At 32.6% G+C, this 23,911-nt stretch overlaps 1 protein-coding gene across 1 annotated transcript; it reads right to left on the reverse strand.

The window, feature by feature from the left end:
* Nucleotides 1-409: 409 nt before the first annotated feature.
* On the reverse strand, nucleotides 410-23,655 carry Atet (ABC transporter expressed in trachea). Its single transcript, XM_018551361.1, has 12 exons — nucleotides 23,587-23,655; nucleotides 14,157-14,326; nucleotides 4,383-4,612; nucleotides 3,389-3,506; nucleotides 3,120-3,309; nucleotides 2,827-3,034; nucleotides 2,567-2,743; nucleotides 1,979-2,343; nucleotides 1,565-1,733; nucleotides 1,381-1,481; nucleotides 1,145-1,300; nucleotides 410-1,004 (listed from the first exon to the last, which is right to left on the reverse strand). Exons 2-12 carry the CDS (start codon nucleotides 14,315-14,317, stop codon nucleotides 660-662), a joined length of 2,220 nt encoding a protein of 739 aa, XP_018406863.1. The 5' UTR covers nucleotides 14,318-14,326; nucleotides 23,587-23,655; the 3' UTR covers nucleotides 410-659.
* Nucleotides 23,656-23,911: the final 256 nt, after the last annotated feature.

Genomic DNA, 23,911 nt, shown 5'->3' on the forward strand with positions numbered 1-23,911 from the left:
GCAATTGAAAGTAGCCTAACCCTCTGTCCGGACTACTTACTTAAATATCTATCTAAGATTACAATTCGTTTTTAATCAGATTCGAGTTTTCGTCGCGTTCTGATAGCTATTTAATTTACTTACTCGAACTAACAAAGTACAGTAGCGTGTCATCTTGTGCCAATGGCAGAGATCATTTGGTTTGGTACCAAAAACACTACTACGATCAATAATAACGATCAATAAGCACCATTTCGAAGCGTTAACGCTACATCATTGGAATTAATAAAAAATATTATACTTTAATAGAGACAGAGACGGAAAATAAAACAAAGATCTTGCGATCTCTAACAAATCACGTATCAAAGTTTGCATGTCATGCGATTGTTCGAATTAAAGCGACGATTTACCGCATTATTTTAATGTTCCTATTTAAATTTTTTGTTCTTTTCGTAATTCTCCTTCCACTCAGCGATTTTTGTCGCTGGTGTTTATTAATATAGTTGTATCCTTCCCAATCTCAAGATCGAAATAATCTCGATTCTCTTCCTTATCGTTGGTTCCTCTCGCATATTTACGAAAGTATGATCTTTGATGATATCCATCAGATCATGGTTTATGGCGGTCGTAGAATCGTGATGTGATCGATTATTGTCTGTCCTGGACTCTTGTCAGAGTAATTAACGAAGAGATCGCAGCTTGAGTTTCAGCACGAAGTAAACGGCCACTCTGAGAACGAGCAGGAAGCCGAGCAGGGCGACGACGTCCACCCAGTAGACCGCGTTCTCCATGGCCATCTGTTCAAGAAACTTCGTCGGACTCTTGAAGTGGCAGTAATACTCGGAACACTTGAGCTTCGCCCGATTGTAACCGTACACGGAGATCATGGCGCCTTCGAAGCCGTACCTCACGTAGCTCACGTACGAGAGGAACTTTAAATACTTTGGTACGGCGTTGAAGTTAACGAAGAAGCCGGAGAACAGGATAATCGGAACCGACATCACGGGTCCGATGAACACTCCACTCTGTGGATGATAATATTGATAAGGTTAAATAACAGGAAAGACCGAACGGGAAATCGATCGTGTGCATTTTTTAGAGTTGACAGTAGTAAGAAGGTGTTCTTAAGGATAGAGTGGTATACATTGTCGATTACCGACATTACCTCCACGCTCATTGCTGCTCCTATCAGCAGACCGATGGATTGCGCGACGAGCGATGTCAATATGCATATATTTAGATACATAAGAAAACGCTCCGCCTCCAACGGTTGCGACGTAATGAAGTATACGATCATTACGTAGGCTATAGAGTACATCATCTGCAATAATTTACCATCGCGTGAGCCGCCTCGATATGTCTAGCTCTAATTGGACAACGTAGACCGTAAATTATACTTACTTGAAACGGCAAGTCCGCCAACGTTCTCGCGAGGTAAAAAGCTTTCACTGAGTACCAATAGTTCAGGTGCTCTCTCACAAACACGGACATTTCCATCGGAACTAACAGTGTAAAACATATAGCGATATAATACAATGATCTTTGCAAATATATGTTTTGTTATATAATTTTATAAATCACTTACATGTTAATATCGTAGGCATCATGGCGGTGAACATAAGAAACATCACCGTAAAGAAGACACATCCGGCATTACTCATGACCTCTGAGGCCTCATTGCCGATGTCATAATAAATTGCGCCGATCAGGAAGCCGACAATTATATGTGAGATCAGTCTTACTTTTGTTAGTGTCTATGAAGGAGATATAGCAAAAATCAGATATCTTGAAGTTATTATTAATAGAAAATTTCTATTAAATAACATGTTATATTCTCTTTTACGATAAAAAATTGAACCAACTAGTTTAACGATATAATGCAGTTATTCGCGCAATTTTTCAGATTAATAATTTCTTACTTGATAAAGAAATGTCACTTTCCTTAGAAAAATAAGTAGAAAGAGATATTTCAAATTATATGTAAGTACGCTGTATTTACCAAGTCTCGTATCTGCGACATGAATGTCCTCTTGAGCAGTATCCAGAATTGCATCCAACCATTCGTCGGGAAGCCGACCTTCTGTTCTATGCTTTCCGCGCTGTCCAACAACGACGTCGTACAAGAAACTGGCATGTTAATCACTGTTGTACCAGCTGATGTCTTCGCGACTCCATTGGGTATCAGAGCGGTGCCTTCTGGTTTCGTCTGCTCCTGCGGCGACTCCTTGGCGATGTCATTCGACACCGTCTGCGCCGCAGCGATAGCACCTTGATGAAGCTGATAGTTATTGCACTTGCCGTTGTTCACAGCCATCACGAGTTTGTGAACACACTCGCCGTGCTCCCCGCAAGCAACTTCCATCACTGAACCAATAAGATTTCGTTAACGCATTGCGAAAGAAACTTTGATGATGAGAAACTACATTTTGCAAGATGTTTGAAATCTTATTTAAATTAAAATTGATCCTATCCTGAATCAGTTTATCGAGCGAAAGAGATCATGGTTAAAAATGATGTATACATATATATAAAAAAGAGACAATTGACATTTGGATCAATTAGAAAACTTCATCAAGTGTGTACTTGCCGTAATCCGCTGGATTATGATAACTCGGGCAGTCGAGACCCATCGATGACAAGAAGGGCACTAAGCCACCGACGTTACCCTGATATATACATTGACCTTCGGCAAGTAGGTACAGATGATCAAACATCTCGAACAGTCGTGCACTCGGTTGGTGGATCGTGCATATGATCGTCCTTCCTGCAAGAGACATCAGTACGGTAACAACTCCTTTTCTGTTTATAAACGCGTGAAGGCCGTGGAAAATTCCGTGGAAACTTTACCTCCTCTGCTTAGGGATTTGAGCAAGCTTAAACACTGGAAACAAGCAGAGCTGTCTAAACCAGAAGTAGGCTCGTCGAAGAACATAACCGGGGGATTGTTGACAAGCTCTAGCGCTATCGACAGCCTCTTCCTCTGACCGCCGCTGAGACTTTGGGTCTGCGTGTTGCTGGCTTCACGTAGGCCAAGTGTTTCGATTATCTCCTCGATCTGTCAATTCGATTACACAGAGTTTCAAGTACAAGACTTTCTGGACAAGATTTACATAAAAAAAGGATAAAAAGGTTTATCATACCACTACTTTCTTGGAAGTCGCGCTGATGTCCTTTCCCAACTTCAGATTTGCCGAAACGGTCATCGCCTCATAAACGGTCAGGTGTGGTAGAAGCCGATCATCCTGCATGATATAACAGGACATCTTTCGAAATGTTCTGAGATTTCTGTCCTTCCCATTTATCAGGACCGAGCCACTCAAATGTGATGTTCTAAAAGATATTGGAAAACGATTACAATTATCATTCAATCCTAATGCGCCGTTATAATTCACCGTCGAAATAATCTTACTTATAGCCTGCTAAAACATTCATAAGCGTGCTCTTTCCAGCGCCGGACGGTCCCATAATAGCCGTCAGCTCTCCAGATCTGAATTTTCCGTTCACGCATTTTAGAATGGTTTTGTATCCTGCAGTACAAAGCAGAGAGAAATGGAGGACGCACAAAAAATGTGTATTCCTTTGTATTCTAATACATTTTATATCCGCAGTGCGGATTATACTCCGCTGATGGAGATTCGTAAATCTTCTTAAAATAAAGACAGAAATTAAAATTTTCGAGATGTCACTGTATACGTAAGATGTATTAAATATGTATATAATGTTATCTGATTTTAAATAATGCGAAGTGATTAATGTGTCCAGCAAAAATATTAGATAAACAATACTTTATAATGAAAGTTTAAATGCCCCATTTCTGGCGTAGTCGATTGCCAAAATTTTCTACGGTCTTGCCAATGCTGTGACGTTTGCCAGTAAATTATTATATAGAGACGCATTCAATTGAATATCCTTTGAATAGACAAAACCCCTGGCTGACCTCTTTATCGTTAGTGCAGCTGCACCTCGGGCGATGTAACTGCGCCGAAACAGGCAGCTACTTGCCTGTGCATTTCTATCGATTTTTTTCGGTCAGGTCGTTCACACACGTTGTGATAGAACGAAAAACCTTACTTGATGGTACTCCGCATATTCGATTCGCCACTTCAACCCGCTCGCTCTAACGCCTTGAATTATCTACGGTTTCGTTCCAGCAAGCTGTTATTGAATCGATAGCGCGGAGGTGAAAATACATCGTGCCCCGATATGTTATTCCAAGGCATAAGCAGTTGATTTGATTAAAGTCGGAGGACTCGTTCATTCTACCTCAATTTCCTTTTTATTTCTCGTGATAACGATCGCGAGGCTTGATAATGACTCCGCCGCGCGCTGCTAGAACACGAATTGGACTTTCTCTCGGAATAGGCCGTGTAATTGCAATTGGCGTTCTTCTCTTCGAGCCTCACCTCTCTTTCTGCCCTCGGACACGCTGTAGGCCAGGTTCTTGAACTCCACGTCGACCGGTGGCCTCTTCGGGAGATGCGTCAGTGATACCGCCGGCCTCTTGCTCTGACTAGGACTGGCGCCGCTGTGGTTCGGCACCTTCCTGGCCAGAACACCACCGGTGCATACCGCAGCCGCAGCCCCGTTCGACGTGGCGCCGTTGCAACTGCAGTGGAGATTGTTCTGCGAGCCGCTGTAACAACAAAATATTTCCGGTTGTTAGCTTCGCCAGCTGTACTATTAATCGAATGTCTGCATTCATTCGATATAACGCATACATCTCTCTCTCTCTCGTGTAGTTCTACACGATATGATATATTTGAACCGATGGATGAATGAATGAATTTCTGTATCCGGTCAAAGCAGGTCTTAGTGTTTAAATATATCTGTGTAAATTTATATACATAATTCTGCAAATTGCACGTCGAAATTATTCATAGATTTAATATTCATCATTAACATTCGATTATCAATATCCTAGGCAGCATACAATATTTATAAAATATTTATAAATATTTATAACATTTATTTTAAATTTACTCATTGAAAGGGATCACATTTATGGTCGAAACGTTTGAGCAATTTACGTAATAAAAAATATAAAAAATATCAACATATATCAACCAGTTGGACTATAACAGCTCTGATTTTGTATTATTTGATTTATTTTGCAAATAATTTTTGTTGTGTTAAATTGCACAGATTACAAATCATTTATTATAAATATTATGAAATATTTATTGTAAGTGTAATAGTAAAAATAATATGATAATATTTAATGAGACATTACAATCCAACTAAAAAATACTTATTGAAAATATTTATTTATATTTATATTTATAAATATTACATAAAAGGTTTAATCTATGTTTTAATAATATTTCGAATAACACTTTATATATATAAATATGTGTATATAAGATATTTATATAACATTTCAAAAAATAAATAGTAATAAATATTATTATAAATATTCTGTGCTGTCTGGAATTACAAAGATGCTTGTTAGAATAAAAAAAATTGCTGTTTGTAAGATACTATTTTGGTTTTGCGAATAATTGCGTTTCAAGACCAAAAAATATTTCGGCGTGCAGCTTGCATAATCATATATCTATATTTTACACACAAATATTTAAGCATTATTAAGATTCGTTTTGACTGAATATATAAATTCTCTTATTTAAGTAGTTCTATAAACGCAGATATTGGCCGAAATATTTTACGTATTTTTGCGTGACATTTCCAGACACATTATACATCTGCTTCTCGTCTTCTACTTGAGAAGACACACTGAGAAAAATGTTGCTTTGTTTAAAAAAAATATTAGTTGATTTAACTAAATGCAGCAGACTTGTCAAGCAAATATTTGTTAATTCAAACAAATAACAATGTTGACATGATTTACATATATATTTAAATTAAATATGTAAATATAATACTTGAACTGAATAATTACTACGAACTAAACGCATTTAGTCAAGTTAACAACTATTTTTCTCAGTGTACACATTAATTAAATAATTACGTGTTATCGATCCTCCCCATGCACGTTTATGCGGCAGGGTTGCTAAAATACGCGTCGATTTATTCGAAACCGTAGAGATTTAAAGAATGTACATATTTTATAAAAGATATATATCCCAGATAGCTGAAAAATGGATTTGCTTTGTGCACATGATGTCAAAAAAGCAATTATTAAATATATATTAAAAGCGCATCCTCTACAATTTTATACAATTTACATTCATTTTGCGTACGCGATGTCATTAATTAATCCATGGCATTGAATAATGAGACCGATTGTCTTCGGGAACGTATAGTACGCTATTGAACGTTAGACAAATGCAATATTGTAGAGGACACTGAATATTTAATTCATGGCCACTTCCAGATTTAAAGAACAATGGTATACGAACGTATATATATGTTCGTTGTGTGTTATGCGTATGTGTGTGATATTACCTTCTATCTTATTAAATTTCTCTCTAATTTACTATAACTTACAAATGCATTAAGAGACAATTTGTTATCGCGTATATTCCGATACGCTTACAATACAATATCAAATTTAATTAACAGTATTATAATATCGTCGTATAATAGATGCTCGTAGAAAAAATTCAATGCTTCTCGTCGTTCTCATCGGAGTCGTTTCTTTTGTACTATTTACATCGTATTACCGTCACAGTGTATCATTACATCTTGCAGGTAATAACGAATTTGCGTGCGCTCTGCGTTGTAGACTTTCTGCAATTTTTGTCGCGGTTACGGCCGCGTGAAAGTTTATTATTTTCTAACGTTAAAGGAAGACAAAAATGTGCCCGAGATTTTTACTACTTTACCCGATCATGTTCGATCGAACGTGACACGCTGCTCTGTATCGAGGGAATTTAAATATTTCTATGACTACATCTAATCACCATTTACTATCGTGATTCACTATCGTAATTTGATTTCTTGAATAATTTTTTCTCGACTTCTTACTATTCATCGAGTCTATACGGTCAGTTTTATTGCGTATATCTATCTATCTCTCCCGTTCAGCAATCGTGCAATTGAAAAAAAAGAACTTACTTTGGGAAAAACTTGAACGCAATAAAAGTGGCAAGCTGGTAAGTATACACAGTTGGAAAAAATGTGTCGAATTTAACATAAATCGCATGTCGTAAACAGTCCACTCAAGTTTTTGGGTTAATTTAACACAAGATAAACATATTAGAAGGTTACATATGGTAAATATTATGTAAGAAAATAAATACAAAAAAGATAATATCGATATACAATAGTTAATAAACAAACCGCGGGAAGCATTTTTTTTTTCAGAAAATAAATATTTTTGATATGTTAATTAACATCTATTTTATTTATTTGTCTCAGAATTAACGTTTTAAAACACTATTTTTATGTTACTTGTCCATTTATTCATAAATTGTGTCATTTTGACACTAAGAAACGTTGAATATCAATTTCACAAAATCTTTAAATAACATAATCGCATTATGTTAAATTAACACTCGAATATATCAAAAAATTTAACACAAACTGTTAACACAAACGCGAGTGGACCGTTTCCAACACAAATACACAATTTTTTTAACTGTGTACAGATGTGATAAATAAATTCCGAGGAAATTGTAAGAGAACGTTGATATTTGCAAAAGAGACTCAACAATAACGTTAGTGAAGATAAACAACTTATTTATTCATTAGTTAGATAATCGGAATATATCGTAGATTTGGCGATCAAGTCAAATCAATAGAACTCTACGCATTTTACCATCGATGGATATTGCTCACTTTGAATAGCTTTCAACTAAGAGAAAAACTTTACGTAGAATCATGAATAAACGCATTTAAAACTCACCGACTTCGACATTGAACTTAAACGTCAACATGCATAAAAGAAATGAAAAGAATATAACACTTTTATCACCTTTTATCATGTAAATTATAGGTAATACAATAAATCTGAATAAAAAAAAACTACTTAATTCACTTTTAAATTATCTGGTTTAACATAACATGTGAGATATTAATAATATGTAACTTATTTTAATTTATTATTTTAAAATAATATTTTAAAAAATCGCAAAAGTACACGTCGATTTTGTGTTTAAGTATAGCAAAAAGTCTTTCAAGGCTCATATTTTTATATCTCTGAGTCGCAAATGAATAGTCTGTTAAATAGATAACGCGATAAAAATGCGAATATGTAACTCAGTATTTTTATATGAGCATAATATTAGCTAATAACAGAAATATTGCGTGCAGAACTCATTCGATTATATACGCTTTTCTGTAATTGTAACCCAGTCTTACAAAACCTTGTCCTCTACAAACTTTCCTATAAGTTCTACTCGTTGTCTATCGATTTTTCATATGTATGACATTAAAACGTAGTGGCGCTATAAAAATTTCAAGTACCGACTTTCTATTTTACTGTGCTTTATACGCGTGAAATGTCCATTCTGCAATATAATACTGAATTGAGTTCAACTATTAAAAAAAAAGCTTTGTATTCCATATATATATATATATATATATATAAATCATGTTTCTTATACAAAACAAAACAAAGAAAAAGGAAGCCAATAACGGTCAAAGCTTAATTAAGCATACTAGTGATCCAGCTTTGACCGTTATTGGCTTCCTTTTTCTTTGTTTATTACTGATAGTTTATTCTTCTAGTTTATGTTTATCAATTGTACGGTCCTAAAAAGATTCTAGTATTTGTTAAAACAAAGAAAATTACATAAAGATTTTATCTTTTTTTTAAAGATAATTTTCTCTTTGGAATACTGATTCGAGCTAGTTTGTTATCTTCGTCGAAATACGATGAAAGTGTACATACACGTTGGGATGCATCTTTTATTCGCTTGACTGACTCGCGGGAGTCATCGAGAGAAAGAGAGAGAGTCGCACAAAGGAAAGGCAATCTTTGTCCGATGCGTTACTGGCGTACTCGGCGATGAGTCAGAGAGTCGTAGAAGCCGACTGTGTATCTCGATACACAATTGAAATCAGTAAAACTCGAACTACATGCATGCTTATACGGGTGCGCGCATTCCTCGATCTCGGAGAATGCTCAAGTTCGGGTTTATCGAAACTCTCGCGAGGTCAAGAACCTTGACCGTGATTGTCTATACAGACACTGAAACAATTACCATCGATTGTCGTGCTAAGCAGTTCTTTGATAACCTGTCCATATAAAAATGTCTCGGAACTATCGCCGTTCTTTTTACTTATAAACTTTTATTTGATTCAAGGAGGATAGGTTTGTCATCGATAACCCCAAACTTTTCTTGAGATAATAATAAAGTTATCAGTAATCAGTTATGAATAATAATTTTCATTACTCATGCATGTAAAAATAAATAATTTATATCACAGTAGGTTTTCATCCAGACTGTCATTAGCAATAATAATGAATTTATTTGCATGACACGCAATTCAGGGATAAGTTATCTATAAGCATTATAAGTTACGTCATTTTATAATAGAACTCATTTTAGCACACAAATTGAACGTTATTTTTAGCGACAATAGATTAAATTGAATCAAAAACCCAGTAAGGACAAGCCTTGAGAAAAGTACGATCGAAACTGGAGCCTTGAGATCCCTTTTAGACTTTAGTATTTAAAGGGAAGGTTCGCGTGTAGTCCGAGGGTTGTATTCTTCCCCTTCCCATTCATAGTCTTCATGACGCACGGTCAAATTCTGGTTTATGACATCTGAATGAATCTACGATAACTTGCTCTCGAGATTACGATACAAAGTTAATTTAAGATGATGAACTAACAAGGCTATTGAATCATCTATGAGTTATGATTTATTGGATCTTATAACAATTTAGCGTTGAAAATAAAAATTAATTTATAAGCAACAAAAAATCACACACTCAAGCTTATTAACACTATTATTTTTTTTCACATATGACAGATTTAATATAATTAATCGTGCTTTCCGAAAATAATAATAAACTTAGTGTTATGTAATAATTTGTACTGATTATAAAATTGCTCGTATGATTAATTAAACATTGTAAGTGTTTTAGTAATCGGATGGATGATCGATATTTTTATATATATGTATATCAAGCATATATAATATTTTTTTAAAGAGATCGTGACATAACGTCGTGTTAGTGTAAATCAATATTCTAGGTACTGTTATAAAATGCTAAACGGTAGATCACAAGCGGTTTTACGATCCGAGGACGAACAAAGAAGCTAGATTCCCTTTTCTTACGACCAGAAATGAAGGTTGCTTGATAGAGTTCGAGGTAATCTGGAGACTTTCCTTCTAAGTGCTATTATACTGCGTAGAAGAACAATGTAAAAATTCTTATTGCAATACGTTAATTTTTCTTTAGTTTTATCATTATCAATTATGATATCGCTTCGTTATTTCAAAAGTGATATTATTCAAAACTGGTGATTTTTGAATTATTATACCATTAAAATAGTGTTTTATCGAGACTCTTGAAAATCGAGACTCTCGTGAGACGAGACAAGGGGAGACCGAGATCGAGACAAAGGTTTCGAGAGCTTGGTCTCAGTCCGAGAATCTCGTCTCGTCTCGTTTTTCTGTTTTTTGGTCATACTTCTCATGTGTCAATATGTAAACATTTACATAAGAAAATATTATTAATAATCTATTTATAAATAGAGATAAACAGTGTGTATAGTACATATAGTAGTTTTTTGGGACTTAGATTAAAAAAATGATCGATGGTTGGACATTAAAATGAAAATGCTGTGTGACACACACGTGTTTACAATTAAATAAAGTATATTCTTATAATATAAGATATTTTTTATTATTCGGTATAATTCAGCGTCATCAAAAGGCCTCGTTAAATCAGAGATTACCCAGGAATTAAGATATAATAACAGACGAGCAGATTCATTATTAAGTCGATTTCGGTGTTTCTTTATAATAAAGGCCCGTCTTAGAAAATAGTCGCTCTGTTTGAACTGACGTTGCAGGGATACTGAGAAAATCGCGCGCCATCTTGACTAAGTTAGGGTATGTTGCCTGGTTATTTTTCCACCAATCTGCCTGTCACATCGGAATAAAAATGCAGCGAGGAATTACGCGAGAAGCAGCGAAAGACAATAACCAATGTAGCAAATAACGACTAATAACGAGATTTATTCTTCTTTGTCTTTCTCTTTCTCAACAATTTTAAGAAAAATTATCTATAATCACAAGCTAGATAAATTATAAATTATTTATTATATCATAGTAATACAGTCTACTATTTTATTTTTATCAATTATTATCTTCGTTTTCGTTAATCACATTTTTTGTTACACCAATACTTAAAATTATATGAGTAAGCTTATACTTAAGCATGATATAATATTAGTATGTCAAATTTTATCGCTTACGTAACGGAAGACTTTTACGTAATCAGATGTGACACATTCCTCATTCCTTTTTCGGTGCTTTTGCTTTTATTCTATATTTTCACACAAAAAATTTGATGTCTTTTAAGCTGTACATTATTCACATTTAAAATCAATTTAATCTACGCTTCTGACTAAAGTTTAGTCCTTTATTTCAATAATGCCTAGTTTACTGACAATAGAATAATAGATTGTTCAGAAAGTTATGCAGTATTTCGTTAGTCAAAATTAGTTAAAATTATATACAGAATATATTCGTTACGAAATTTTCAACTGACGTGAAAGTTTTTCTTAAAAATTTGTTTTTAAAAAATATTCCTACAACTTTTTTTGTTACTGAGTTACGCGGCAATAAAAAAACATTCTAACTTTCATTTATTGCTTACAACTCCGTTAAAAATCGTCGTACCGTAAATCACTCCGTTAAATATCTCCGTAAAAAAATGAGATTCGTAAAGAGCTGAAATTTTACTATTGAATGGTATAATTGCTAATTTTTTAAATGTAAAATTTACATAAATTTGAGCTGAAAATGTGACATATATGTTATTGTTTTTATAATTATTACACAATAATAAGGAAAGTTATACTTTTAGCTCAAATATACGTAATTATATATTTTTTTATAATTGTGATACACAATAATTCTTAATAGAGAGCATGAGTATAGCATGGTGGACAGCACCATGTCTACCATGCTAAGGAATTCTGGTTCGATCTCCGGCAGATCCAAGAAATTTTTCACGCGCTCGTAACTCCTCTTTGACGGTTAAACCACCAAAAGTACTTATTGCCAAGAAAACCTTTCAAAACTTCGAAACCGACATTAAATTGTAAGTCCCGTATGTTTGTTGTACACTCTGCGTGTGTATCACGAACGTACGTACAAGAGGTAGGTCCAGTCCTAAATTTGAAATGTTGCGCCATCAGAAAAAAGTTTATAATGGAGCTATGAGTACATAATAAACTCAGATTGCTCTTTTAATTTTTTGATTCGCGAATAACTTAATAACAAAAAATCGTAAAAACATTTAAAAAATTATTTTATAGAAAAAATTCCATTTTACGATAGATAGTTCGAAATTTTTGCAATTTTTTGGCATGTGACAGATTCACAAAGTGAGAGAAAAAACTCGTAGTTTGTTATATATAAAAAAATATCAAATTCACATAAAACTCAAAAATTATAGTAATTTTTTGAAAGTACAGATTTCGAGTTTTACATTTTTTAAAAGCCTTTTAAATTAAAATTTTTTTCATCTTTGACGAAAATAATATATATACAATTTTGAGCTAAAAAAGTATCGCAGAAGTTTCTGAGTAATCTAATATTATGGCTATGTACTTTTTTTCGTTTAATATATTATTAGAATATATTATACGTGATGTCATACTTATTTGTAACATATACATTTCTCCATTATTTAAAGATATATAGACTATAATATATATATAAATATTTTTAATTGATATTTATGTAGTATCATATTAAACATTTTTAAGGGGGTAGTTGGGTATGAAATTTTCAAAAAAATCAATTTTCCAAATACATCATTTTCGTGCACCAAATACATGTAGAAATATGGTAGTGAACGTAAATTTCGTGGAACCGATCGAAAAAAGGTCGAAAATAGCAACACAATGCGAGGTGTCCTCCGAGCGCTCGGCGTATACCTGCGGCGCGGTCGAACAGCTGGCGCTCTCTTCCCCTCCTGACGTTTATGAATATTTGGTTTCTTAGCATTTCAGTTTCAGTTGTATGGCAGTTTACCTTTGTAACGGTTGCATCATGTATGGAGCAGGAATTGCCGACTGATGGTCGAATTTTGCAATTTTTACCCACTTTCTCGCAACAAAAACTTTAAATGCGTTTTTCTCGAAACCACTTTTTTTGACATGGGGGACAAGATTGTGAAAAAACTACTGAACGGATTGGGCTGAAATTTTAAGGGGTTGTTCTAGACATGTCTACCTATGGTATATACTACGGATAGAAATATTCATTGACATTTAATATATTTTTTTAAACAATTTAAAGTGAAAAAATAAGGTGAAAAATTCAAAAGTCCGCCATTTTTTTTTTTTACTACCGGGGTGAAAGTTTTTAGTATATACCATAGCCACGCACCTACTCTTTCAGAAAATACCCGGACTTTTGTTTCAAGACGACCAGAAGCTGCGGAAAAGTGTCCCCCGTGCAAAAGACAGGTCTACTTCGGGCAGTCAGGACACCACCAGGGTTGCCAAGAAAAAAAAAAAAAAATATCTCATATATCTTTTATTAAGTCTCCTTCAAATGGTATTCGTAACTTTTCGAAAAATAAATTTTTTGTGTGTTAAATAAAATCTTTAAAAAATGGTCGTTCATACCCAACTACCCCCTTAATGAAACAATCTCGAAAATTTATCATTGCATTATGCAAATTATTAAAATTAATAATCACTGATCATTCTACTGTTATTAATTTTTAAAACTCGATTACCGTTAATGTTTATTAGTCCAACCAATTTGTTCGTTTTATTTTGAAATTGAATATCGTACACTGAGAAAAAATGCTATTGATTCAATTAAAATCTACATTATGGGCTGTCACTAACATAAGTAATTAATTCATGTATATTTTTATTGATACAAAGGCTTTGATTATTGTTTTAATAATCAAGGTCTTTATGTCAATACAAATATATATGAATTAATTACTTGTATTAGTGACAGCCCGTGATGTAGATTTTAATTAAATCAGCAGCATTTTTTTCTCAGTGTATAAAGTTAAAAATTATACTTATACTTATACATGTAATTATTACAACATAAATTATTCTTACCCGTGGACTGCATTGTTGAGACTTTCCAAATGTAAGGAAAGAGGAGGTGATCTGATCGTCACCTGATGACTCCCACCTGGGATAAACTGCACCTGCTCATCGCCGCTGTACCTGGATGCTCCACCACCGCTCAGGGTGAGATTCTTCAGGTCGGCCATCATCCAGTCGTGCTGTAAGAGATACATGTTTGAATATTTTTATCGCATAAATAACAAACTCATTTCTACATTTAATTTTTATCTCGAAGAATGATATTCGAAAGTCCGTTTACGAACAACTAAATTACGAAAAATACAGCCTATTAAGAATACTTGAATAGCGTTTAATACTCGGAATTTCATTATAGAATTATATCTTGCGCACTTCAACTAATGACTCAGAACCATCGGGGTATTTTGCGGTCCAAGAATCGTGTCGCGTCTCCATCAGGAACGACGTTTTCCGTTAGTTTTATTGTCATACGTCATACGGTTAGCTGAACATGCCGTGACGCACGATATCGTTATACTGTTCTGTATTTCAGTACTGTATTATCGAAATTTTTTTAAGGTAGACGAGAAACGAAAGGCTTTAATAATTTAAAATTAGTCGATTGAGAATAGCCTCTAGGAAGCTCATGATCGATTCGTCATATTATAGACGCTGTATATAGAAGGTTGGAGATATCAAATGGACATTTCCTTTTTCAAATCGACAATTTGTTCACTTGGTGTCGAGTGAATTGTTAAATGCGTGACTTCGTTAATTCTTCATTTAGAAAGGAACAAAAATACAGGTACAAAATAATTTAATTTAAGAGATATCAAATATATATTGTAAATTTAACAATCAAGTAATAAAAGGGCAAAGAGCCGACAATATAACAGACATAAACATTTAATTTAAAAATAATGTAGCTACAAATTGAACATAAACAAACGTTTCGACTTCGATCGAATCATTTTCAATGTTAACAAATTAAATGTAATAATAATTAATACAAATGTAATAAGTTAAAACAAAAATAATACAAAAATCGTTATTTTAAAATAGCTGTGTATCAAATCTTGTTCTTCGTGCTTAGTCAATAGATTAAAATTCGAATGTCAGATTGTATAAAGTATGGTATTCTAAAAAATTATTCATGAATTTAAAACAAAGTAAAAGTTAATATTGTATATAAAAATATAGTATACCTTGTGTCAACAAAATCAGTAAGAACTCCAAAAAACAGTAAAATTATTAAGCGCAGTTTAAGTGTCAAGTACAATTTTTAAAAAAGATCGAGAGTTTGCAGATTTATTAGACCAGTCTTCATCAAGTCAGATAACGTAATGTCAAGAAGGAAAACATTCAGTATAAGCAAAGAATGTGTGAAAGAAGGAAAGGATAAATATTAGGAAGGAGAAAGAGAATGTATCATGTTTGAATACATTTCTGGCAATGAATCCGTTTGTTCGTGTTCAATTTGTAGCTACATTATTTTTGAATGTTTATGTCTGTTATATTATCGGCTCTTTGCCCTTTTATACTTGATTGTTTTATATTTATAGAGCCTTATATTAACTATTATAATTGTAAATTTAAGTTTATAATATAGAAATTACTTAAAAAAATAAAGAATATGTGTGATTATAGTTTACATTATTCTAGCTTAAGCTATATTCGAATAACAATTTATATTTACAAATTGTTTAAGAGCGAGTCGATTGCGAGTGAAGAACATATTTGTATAAAATAAAGTTAATTAATGTATTCAAAAAATTGTAATAAATATATTTATTTAAATAGTAACTAAACGTTTACTTACAGTAAATAAATATTTACTCAATAAAAAATGATTAGTTAAATGAAATTAATGGTTTTTGTAAACTAAATAAATATATTTTTATATTTAGTAAATATTTAATTAGTACTATTCAAACAAATATTTATCAAAATTTAATACATTTTTTATGTTTTAAATTGATTATGTCACTTCAGTCATATTAATTATTTACAATATTTACAAAAAGAAAGACTGTTTCCGTTTATTTCAAGTATGTTAATTCGAAAGAAACTGAAATTTATTTCAGAGCAAATACTCGATGGATTTTCTAATCATTGAACTTAGACTTGCAATTCGAGCACGTATGATTACTAAACCTCTTTACATCGAACTGATTAGGCAATTACGAGCTCGTAATCCTGGAAATTTTTCAAATAAAATTAAAGAAATGACCAACAGATAATTCTATAAAAATTATAACATACGAAATACATAAGCATAGAGGGAACATGAGCCAATGAGCATGTTATCCAAATCAAAATGTGTGATTTTATGTTAGATGATCATTGATATACAACCTTATACTATGCTATGCTATATTTATGTATTTTACTATATCTTTTATTGTTCTTAAAGGGATTCTAAATCGATTTAGAAATCTAAGCCGTTTGTATTACCGACTAAACTATATAATAATAACAATTACTTATTTTCTTTTTCACAGATACGAAAATCCTTTCCCAGGATTTTAAAGTATACGCATTAATACGCATTTGTGAGGTGGAATTTATACTGAAAACGTCAAAATTAAGATCTTTACTATTTCTTAGTCCAATATGGAGCTTTATAGCTGTCACATCGTAATAACATTTGTTTCAAAAGCTGTGCAATCTGTACTTATGAAATAGTAGTCCACGGTCTAGTAGTTCGCACAAAGAAACAACGTGGAATTCTCAGAATTAGATTGACGTCTAATGAAAATGTTGTTATATGAAAATTTATGCATATGTATGCGTGAAATATTGATGTAGTAGTATGTAGCGATATGCCAGTGATACATAAATCGTCTGTGTGTAGGCTTTCTACAATAAACTATTATGTAAGCTTTAAGTCTTAAGCCATAAGAAATTGATCAATCACAGTCAAATGTGAGAAGAATAATCGACTATGATTGGCCAATTTCTTATGACTTAAGGTTTAAAAATTAGGTAATGGTTTAATGTAAAAAGCCAATTTACACAATATAAGTCCAATTTACACCTATAATTAATCATTTTTAGGACCTCCTTAAAATTCGGCAATGTAACGTTTTTTATTTGCCGTTCTGCCAATTGTCGTAAGATATTTATTATATTATGCGTGCAAAAGAATATGATATCTATGTACAATTTGTTGATTTAATTTCACTTAATTATCAAGTAAATAAGTCAACGTTATTTGTTGTCATTTTAACGTGAAAATAAATATAAACGACGTCTTTAATACCATTTTGATGTCACAGTAACATCAAATGATGTTAGTTTATTTGCTGAGTAGATTTTAATTTTTAATTACATTAGAATTAACGATTCTCTAATTATAGCGAAACACGCAAATCAAGGCGTGGTTTGAACACAAATCTAATATAAAATATGGTTCAATGATTTTTATACGTGCTACTATATAATTAACATATAATTAAAGTAGAATGTTATCCAGACAATGTGTATGTTTAAAAGGCGCCATAAATACATCATAAAAACGGCCTTTGAAGAAATTCATGTCTAAAAAAAATATCTAAAAAACATCATTTATAAACAATGCGTGTATTCTGGATATATTTCGCTGTATCATACTATCCGCTCTGTAAACATGCGCCTATCTGTCATACATATACGTTAAACTTTTTTGCAAGTGCTAATTCCGAGAGTACAAACGTACGTAAAGAAATTGAAATCGTGCTCATCCATTGCATTTCTGCTATTATTACTATAAGCGAAAAAATCTTATTATATTGTTATCATAGTGTTATCGGTAGGTATCTTAATACAACCGTTTACGACCAAAATTATCGGTAGGTATCTTAATACAACCGTTTACGAACAAAATTATCGGTAGTTATTATTCAATATTCTTTACACAACCTACAATTGTGTGACAAATGTCATGCTAACCTACAGGGAAATATGCAGCTTGTATATATGCATGACTTCTCCTGGTACCGAATAAACGTGAACTGAGTAAACTTCGGATAATCATCTTTCGGCTAAAGAAAAGAATATTACGTTTTAACAAACTTTTATTTGGTTTATTCTCATCGGTGTTTGAATATTACATTTTGTTAAAAAATAATCCATTTTTTCCATTATCTGTAATATGTTTAAAATGTACCCAGCAAACCAGGAATATAACTACTACGTAAATGTAAATGATTAACTTTTAAAATAAATTTTATTTTACAGAGTAAAATCTAACTTTTAAAGGGATCCTAAAATCGTTTGTGTTTACTGATTATTTTTTCAATAAGTATTTTTTCTAACTGTTTTTACATACAGATTAAAAAATTTTTCTTCACAATTAAAGTACGTATATAAGCAATGTAGTCAAAACCGATTGACTTTATGTCAAAAATGGAAACAATTAAAAAATTACAGTTTATCAGTTTCTGACGTCGATTCGTAACAATATTTGCTTTATATACAAGTTTTACACTTTGTATGTATAAAACAGTCTTAATTTGGACTAGGGACTACATGAATAAAAAAAATGTGTTCTTAGAATTAGGCTTTTAGATACCTGATGTAAAAGATTAGTTAGATTTATACGTATGTGTATGTATGGTATTTGTGTGTACGCGTGCGATATAGTAGTGTGTAGTGATAAGTCAATGATATGTAAATATGTGTAGAAATTCTATTGAATTGATAACAAACGGCTGTAGAGTCCCGATAAAGTTGAAAATTGAGCCTCTCTTTTTCAGAACTGATTTAATATTTATTTTTTAGGACGAAATTCCATTTTTTAAAATTTATAGAGAGTATACACAATGTGGTAAATCCGCATTCATACGACCAACATGCTTTATTCAATTAATTATGCACTATAGATGTAGAACGAAGAAATCCAGCGACACACAAAAAAGTATAATCGGTACTTGCGTCATTATGTTTTGTAAACATAGAGTTTCCTAATAGAGCTTGCGTTCTTTTTAGGAAATTGGCAAATGCAATCTTATTATCTTACTTGCTATATATAATTGCTACTGAGACGCTCTTTTTCTTGGAAAAAAGATAACTTTCACATTGCGAACTTGAGTTCTGTTTTTCTTGATAAAAATAGATTTTATTTGTATTTTATATAGAGATAGATAGAGTATTATTGTCGATTAAAAAAGAAACAAAAAAAGATAACCAGCTTATTCGTAACATAAAATAATATACAAATAATAAATAAAAAAAATTACTTATAACAAAATTTTTATTAATTAGTTACAAAAATTTTAGAAAAGAGAGAGATAGAAGAGTGAGAAGACAGCAATTTCAGTTTCAAGCATCTTCGAGCATCGACAGTTCTAAAGAGGATTAACTCGGCACTGTTCGTACATTATGTTATACCTAATTCAAAGCATATCTTTCGCTTATGTACACAGTATCCTGCTGATGCTACTTTCGCGCGTCAGAATCTTGAAAATCGAAGATCAGTTCGTAGTTGTTCCGGCCGTTGGAAACTATCGTTGCAGCTTTCTCTCTGTCTCTCTCTCTCTCTCTCTCTCTCTCTCTCTGTTTTTGCAGGGCATGCACGTGTCAGGAATTACGCCGGTCGCATGTTTGTGATACACGATGCGCTCAATTGCATATTGCATATGACGGCAACGGGGTATCTACCTACCGCCGTTTCCGCCGTTGCCACTAGTGTGCCTGATAAATACACATAATATTCGAATAAATGAATAAAAATAAATGTAAATATCTAATCGAATATACTTCTTTTTTATTCATCAAGAAGCCAATAAATACTTTTTCATTCCATTTGATTGAATATTTTTTAAATATGATTACGAATATTTTTGTTTTCGTATATTCACTTCTACTCTGTACTGTTTGTACACAGCTTGCAAGCCTGTGTAAGAGAAAACAGAAATCTATAAAAACAATGAAAGCGGCAAAGTGATCGTCCATTAGTGATGCCAGCTAGCAGATTAATGACATATGACACAGTATATAGCTGAATAAATTGAAGATAAAAGTAATACATTATCTCAGATAAAAACTATATGTTATCTCAAACCTTCATTTCAGACTTATGTAAAATTATATGTCATATCAATTAGGTACTTATAAATAGAAAATTGTATTGCTTTCAAAAATATTTTTTTTTAATTTCTAAGTTTGTTTCTCTCATCAAATTTGAATATTACAACGACAAAAATAAATAAAATTCATTTATTTTTACTTAAAATCATCAAAGTTTCAGTTATAGTTAAGGGATAATAATTACTTATCGGAACTTTCTTTATCAGTTTATATTTTGCTTTAATATTTGGAATAAATATGAATACTCGTTAAATAATCATAGTTTTTTGTAAATAAATATATTTGAAAACTCAAAATTTTGAATAAATATATGATTACATTTTTTAAACGTGAACATTTTGAATAATAAATATACAATTTGTAGCCCAGTTTCAAATTTTTGTATTCATCGGGTACTCTAGTTGCCACATTCGCCTGTGTCAGCAACCTGCAGCTAGGCGTCGATCGAGATGACATCGCTCGGTTTTATTATTCCGGAACGACGTTCCAGAATCGGCTGGTCGCCAAGCGACCTTCTTTGTTTGAACAACTAAACGTCCCGATCAGCCTCAGAAGCAATAGCGGCTCACTCGTTCCAAGCTCTCGTTAATTAAGTGCTCTGTTCACAACAGAATCAATTCTGCAAGTCTGATAAGGTTCCTCGGAACCGCTATGGAGTGTACAGAAAGGGATTCCTGTTTAGCTCTGAATGCAATAACGCTAAGATAAAGTTCAGTTTTTGAACTTACTTTATGTAAAACTCGTTTGCCATATGTCAGTCACAGTGACAATGAGTGACAATTGTACTAATAAGTTTATTCTGACAGTGCCAGTGCTGCAAATTGAAAGAATTTTAATTTACATGTGTTAAAAAAGTGTAATTGTCCTATCGATTTATACAATTAAAATGAAACTGTAAAATAATTTCTGTTTTATTCATGTAATTAATTGATTATAATTATTCATTTAGCAGCACAAACACACGCACACATATGTATCCAATTAATGTATAGATAAATAAAACTGAGTGTAATCCAAATTTTTCGTATTATATTATAATACGAAAGAAACTTTGATCGATATATATTTCTAAATATTAAGTAAAAATCAAAATCGACAAATATGATCGGTGCACAGTTTGCATGGATTGCAAATTATAAACCTAAATTCACAAGAAATGTCATTAGACAAAGAACCGCCTTGACCGAATATGGCATTTTTTACTCATTGCATATATTTCTAAAATTGTATGTACATAGAAGGATTTTATAAATATTTAAAAATTTAGCTGCTTATAAATCTGAAAATAATTTGGTTGAATCTAAAGTATATATTAAATCTGAAAATAACCTAATTTAACTCAAAAAATACACACGATAATTTAACCAAATTATTTTCAGATTTATTACAATAGATCAAATGTTTAGAAACGATATTTTATTAGGTCAAAATTATATACAGAATATATTCGTTGCGAAATTTTCGATTGTCTAACGTAAAAGTTTAAAGTTTCCCCTACAAAACTTTGTTTTTTGAATATGTTTCTGCGATTTCTTGTTACCGACTTATATACACGCGGATTAAATAAAAGAATATTTCGATTGATCATAACTCCATTAAAAATCATCATCATTAAATAATTGCTAATTTTTTAAGTATAATATAAAATTTATATAAATTTCAGCTAAAAATGTGACATATTATCCTTATAATCATTGCTCAATGATTAGAAGGAAAGTATCATCGTATCTTTAGCTCAAATGTATATATTCTATTTTATATTCCAATATATATTCTATTTTTTAAGAAATTGATAATTATACCTACTACTGAAAACAGCAACGTTTTAGTTTTAAGAATCTGTTTTTTCAAGTGCAGTACAATTTAGCGGAATTATGAGCAATCAAAATCAGAATGCTCCTTTTTACTTAATTCGCGAATAATTCAAAAACAGAAAAAGGAGTCGTAGGAACATTAAAAAAAAAAAAAAACGATTTTGTAGGGAAAACTTCAAGTTTTTACGATAGATAGTCGAAAAATTTCGTATAAATTTCTTTTCAGTACTTGACAGATCCACAAAGAGAAGAAAAATATTCCTTTTTTTCACAATTCGTAGTTTTCTATATGTAAAAATGACCAAATTCACATATAAATTCAAAAATTATAGTAACCTTTTGAAAGTAGAAATTTCAACCTTTCAAACTTTTTTAAATTTAAATTTTACTCATTTTTAACGAATATGTCGTATGTACAATTTTTGAGTTAATAAAATGTGGAACTTTCTGTGAACAATCTAATATATCCAACTAAATTTTTAAAAATTCCTGCAAAATCGTTCTTTCATCGTATAGTTCTTTGATCCTATTAACCGTGTAATCATACTTTATTGAACTGTCTCTTGATTCTTTTTTTAAATAATAGAAAACGCGTACAAAATTCTGCGAAAAAGTACAATAGATGTGTGAATATTGTCCAGTTATAGATAACAATCCTTCGAATGGAAGTACAATCGATCGCATCGATATACGCAAATTCTCGTTAAATGCGATGTCGTGTTCATACGCGACACGTGCTCGATGCAATTCGCTTATCACAATACGTTTGTCCTATTGATGTTTGGTCTCGAGTCATTTATTAAGCGACCCGCATGACGATCTTGATTTCAGTTCTTGAAATGTTCCAACTTATTACCGGATAGAGCAATCTCTTGCTCCGCTCTAAGTGACACGATAATATAATGTTGAAAACTTTTCATTCTAACAAACTGTCAGAATAAATCTTTTAAAATTTATAAAAATCATGTAGCGAAAATGCAACCGTACGATAAACGTAGCTATAAGTGCCGTAAAGTATTCGTCTGGAAATTCGCTGCAAATAATACACGTATCGCATAGATAAGAAGTGAAGTGGTTGCGTTATCAAATAACATTGTCTCGACGTACTCATCTCGAAAATAATTGATAAATCGTATAAGAGCTTTAGATTCTCCTCCGGTTTTACCAAATCGTTAAATGAAAGATAGAGATCGTAGAACAAAGGTCGACATTTCCAAACGGTAGAAGATATCTATCTGTCGATAAAGGCTGGAAAGTAACATGTCGATGACCGGGTGCGTAATAATTAACATCGTTATTAGCGCGGAGTTCAATTTTACATGATAATATGTATATTTGTATCACTTCGCGTAGCTCTAATTAATTAATTGAAGCATTAGTAGATAATGAAAGCGGAAAAGCCGCAAAACTGAAAAATAAATTAATTTCTCCCTGTATATCCCGTAATTGATTACCACCTAGCGAATGCGGGGCAGATCCCGCGGTGTTCATGACGTACAGCTGCAAGGGTGGTATAGTTACACGTCCGTCCCACGCTTACATTAATCGACGCCAACACTGTTAACAGGACAACTCACCCTCAGACAAAGTAGGTTCAGCTACCGCCGCGACGTCATACTACGGCGACGACACTTCGCATCTTGCCGAGAACACCTCGTCCTGTTGGGCGGGTTGCGAAGCGGAAGTGTTAGTCAGGAACGAAGGGAGGACCACACGGATATCACCACTCTGGTCCTCGCACTTGGTCAACGGTACGCCACGGTACCAAGATTCCACCTCGAATATCGACTCTCTCGAGTTGTCTGATTACTGACGCACCGTCACCGCTGCATCCTTTACACTGCATTCGTTACGGGGCACTCTCGCTCTGGATACCGTTGAGAAGCAATCGATCGCGAATGC

Source organism: Cyphomyrmex costatus, unplaced genomic scaffold (assembly GCF_001594065.2).
Source record: "Cyphomyrmex costatus isolate MS0001 unplaced genomic scaffold, Ccosl1.0 scaffold14, whole genome shotgun sequence".
NCBI lineage: Eukaryota > Metazoa > Arthropoda > Insecta > Hymenoptera > Formicidae > Cyphomyrmex > Cyphomyrmex costatus.

Bases quoted from the DNA above. Each gene is read 5' to 3' on its own strand.
- Atet (XM_018551361.1), bottom strand. From the start codon at position 14,317: ATGATGGCCGACCTGAAGAATCTCACCCTGAGCGGTGGTGGAGCATCC. The intron at 3,035-3,119 runs GTATGATAAACC...TCGAATTGACAG, and splicing joins CGACTTCCAAGAAAGTAGTG to ATCGAGGAGATAATCGAAAC. The intron at 1,005-1,144 runs GTAATGTCGGTA...TATCATCCACAG, and splicing joins GAGCAGCAATGAGCGTGGAG to AGTGGAGTGTTCATCGGACC.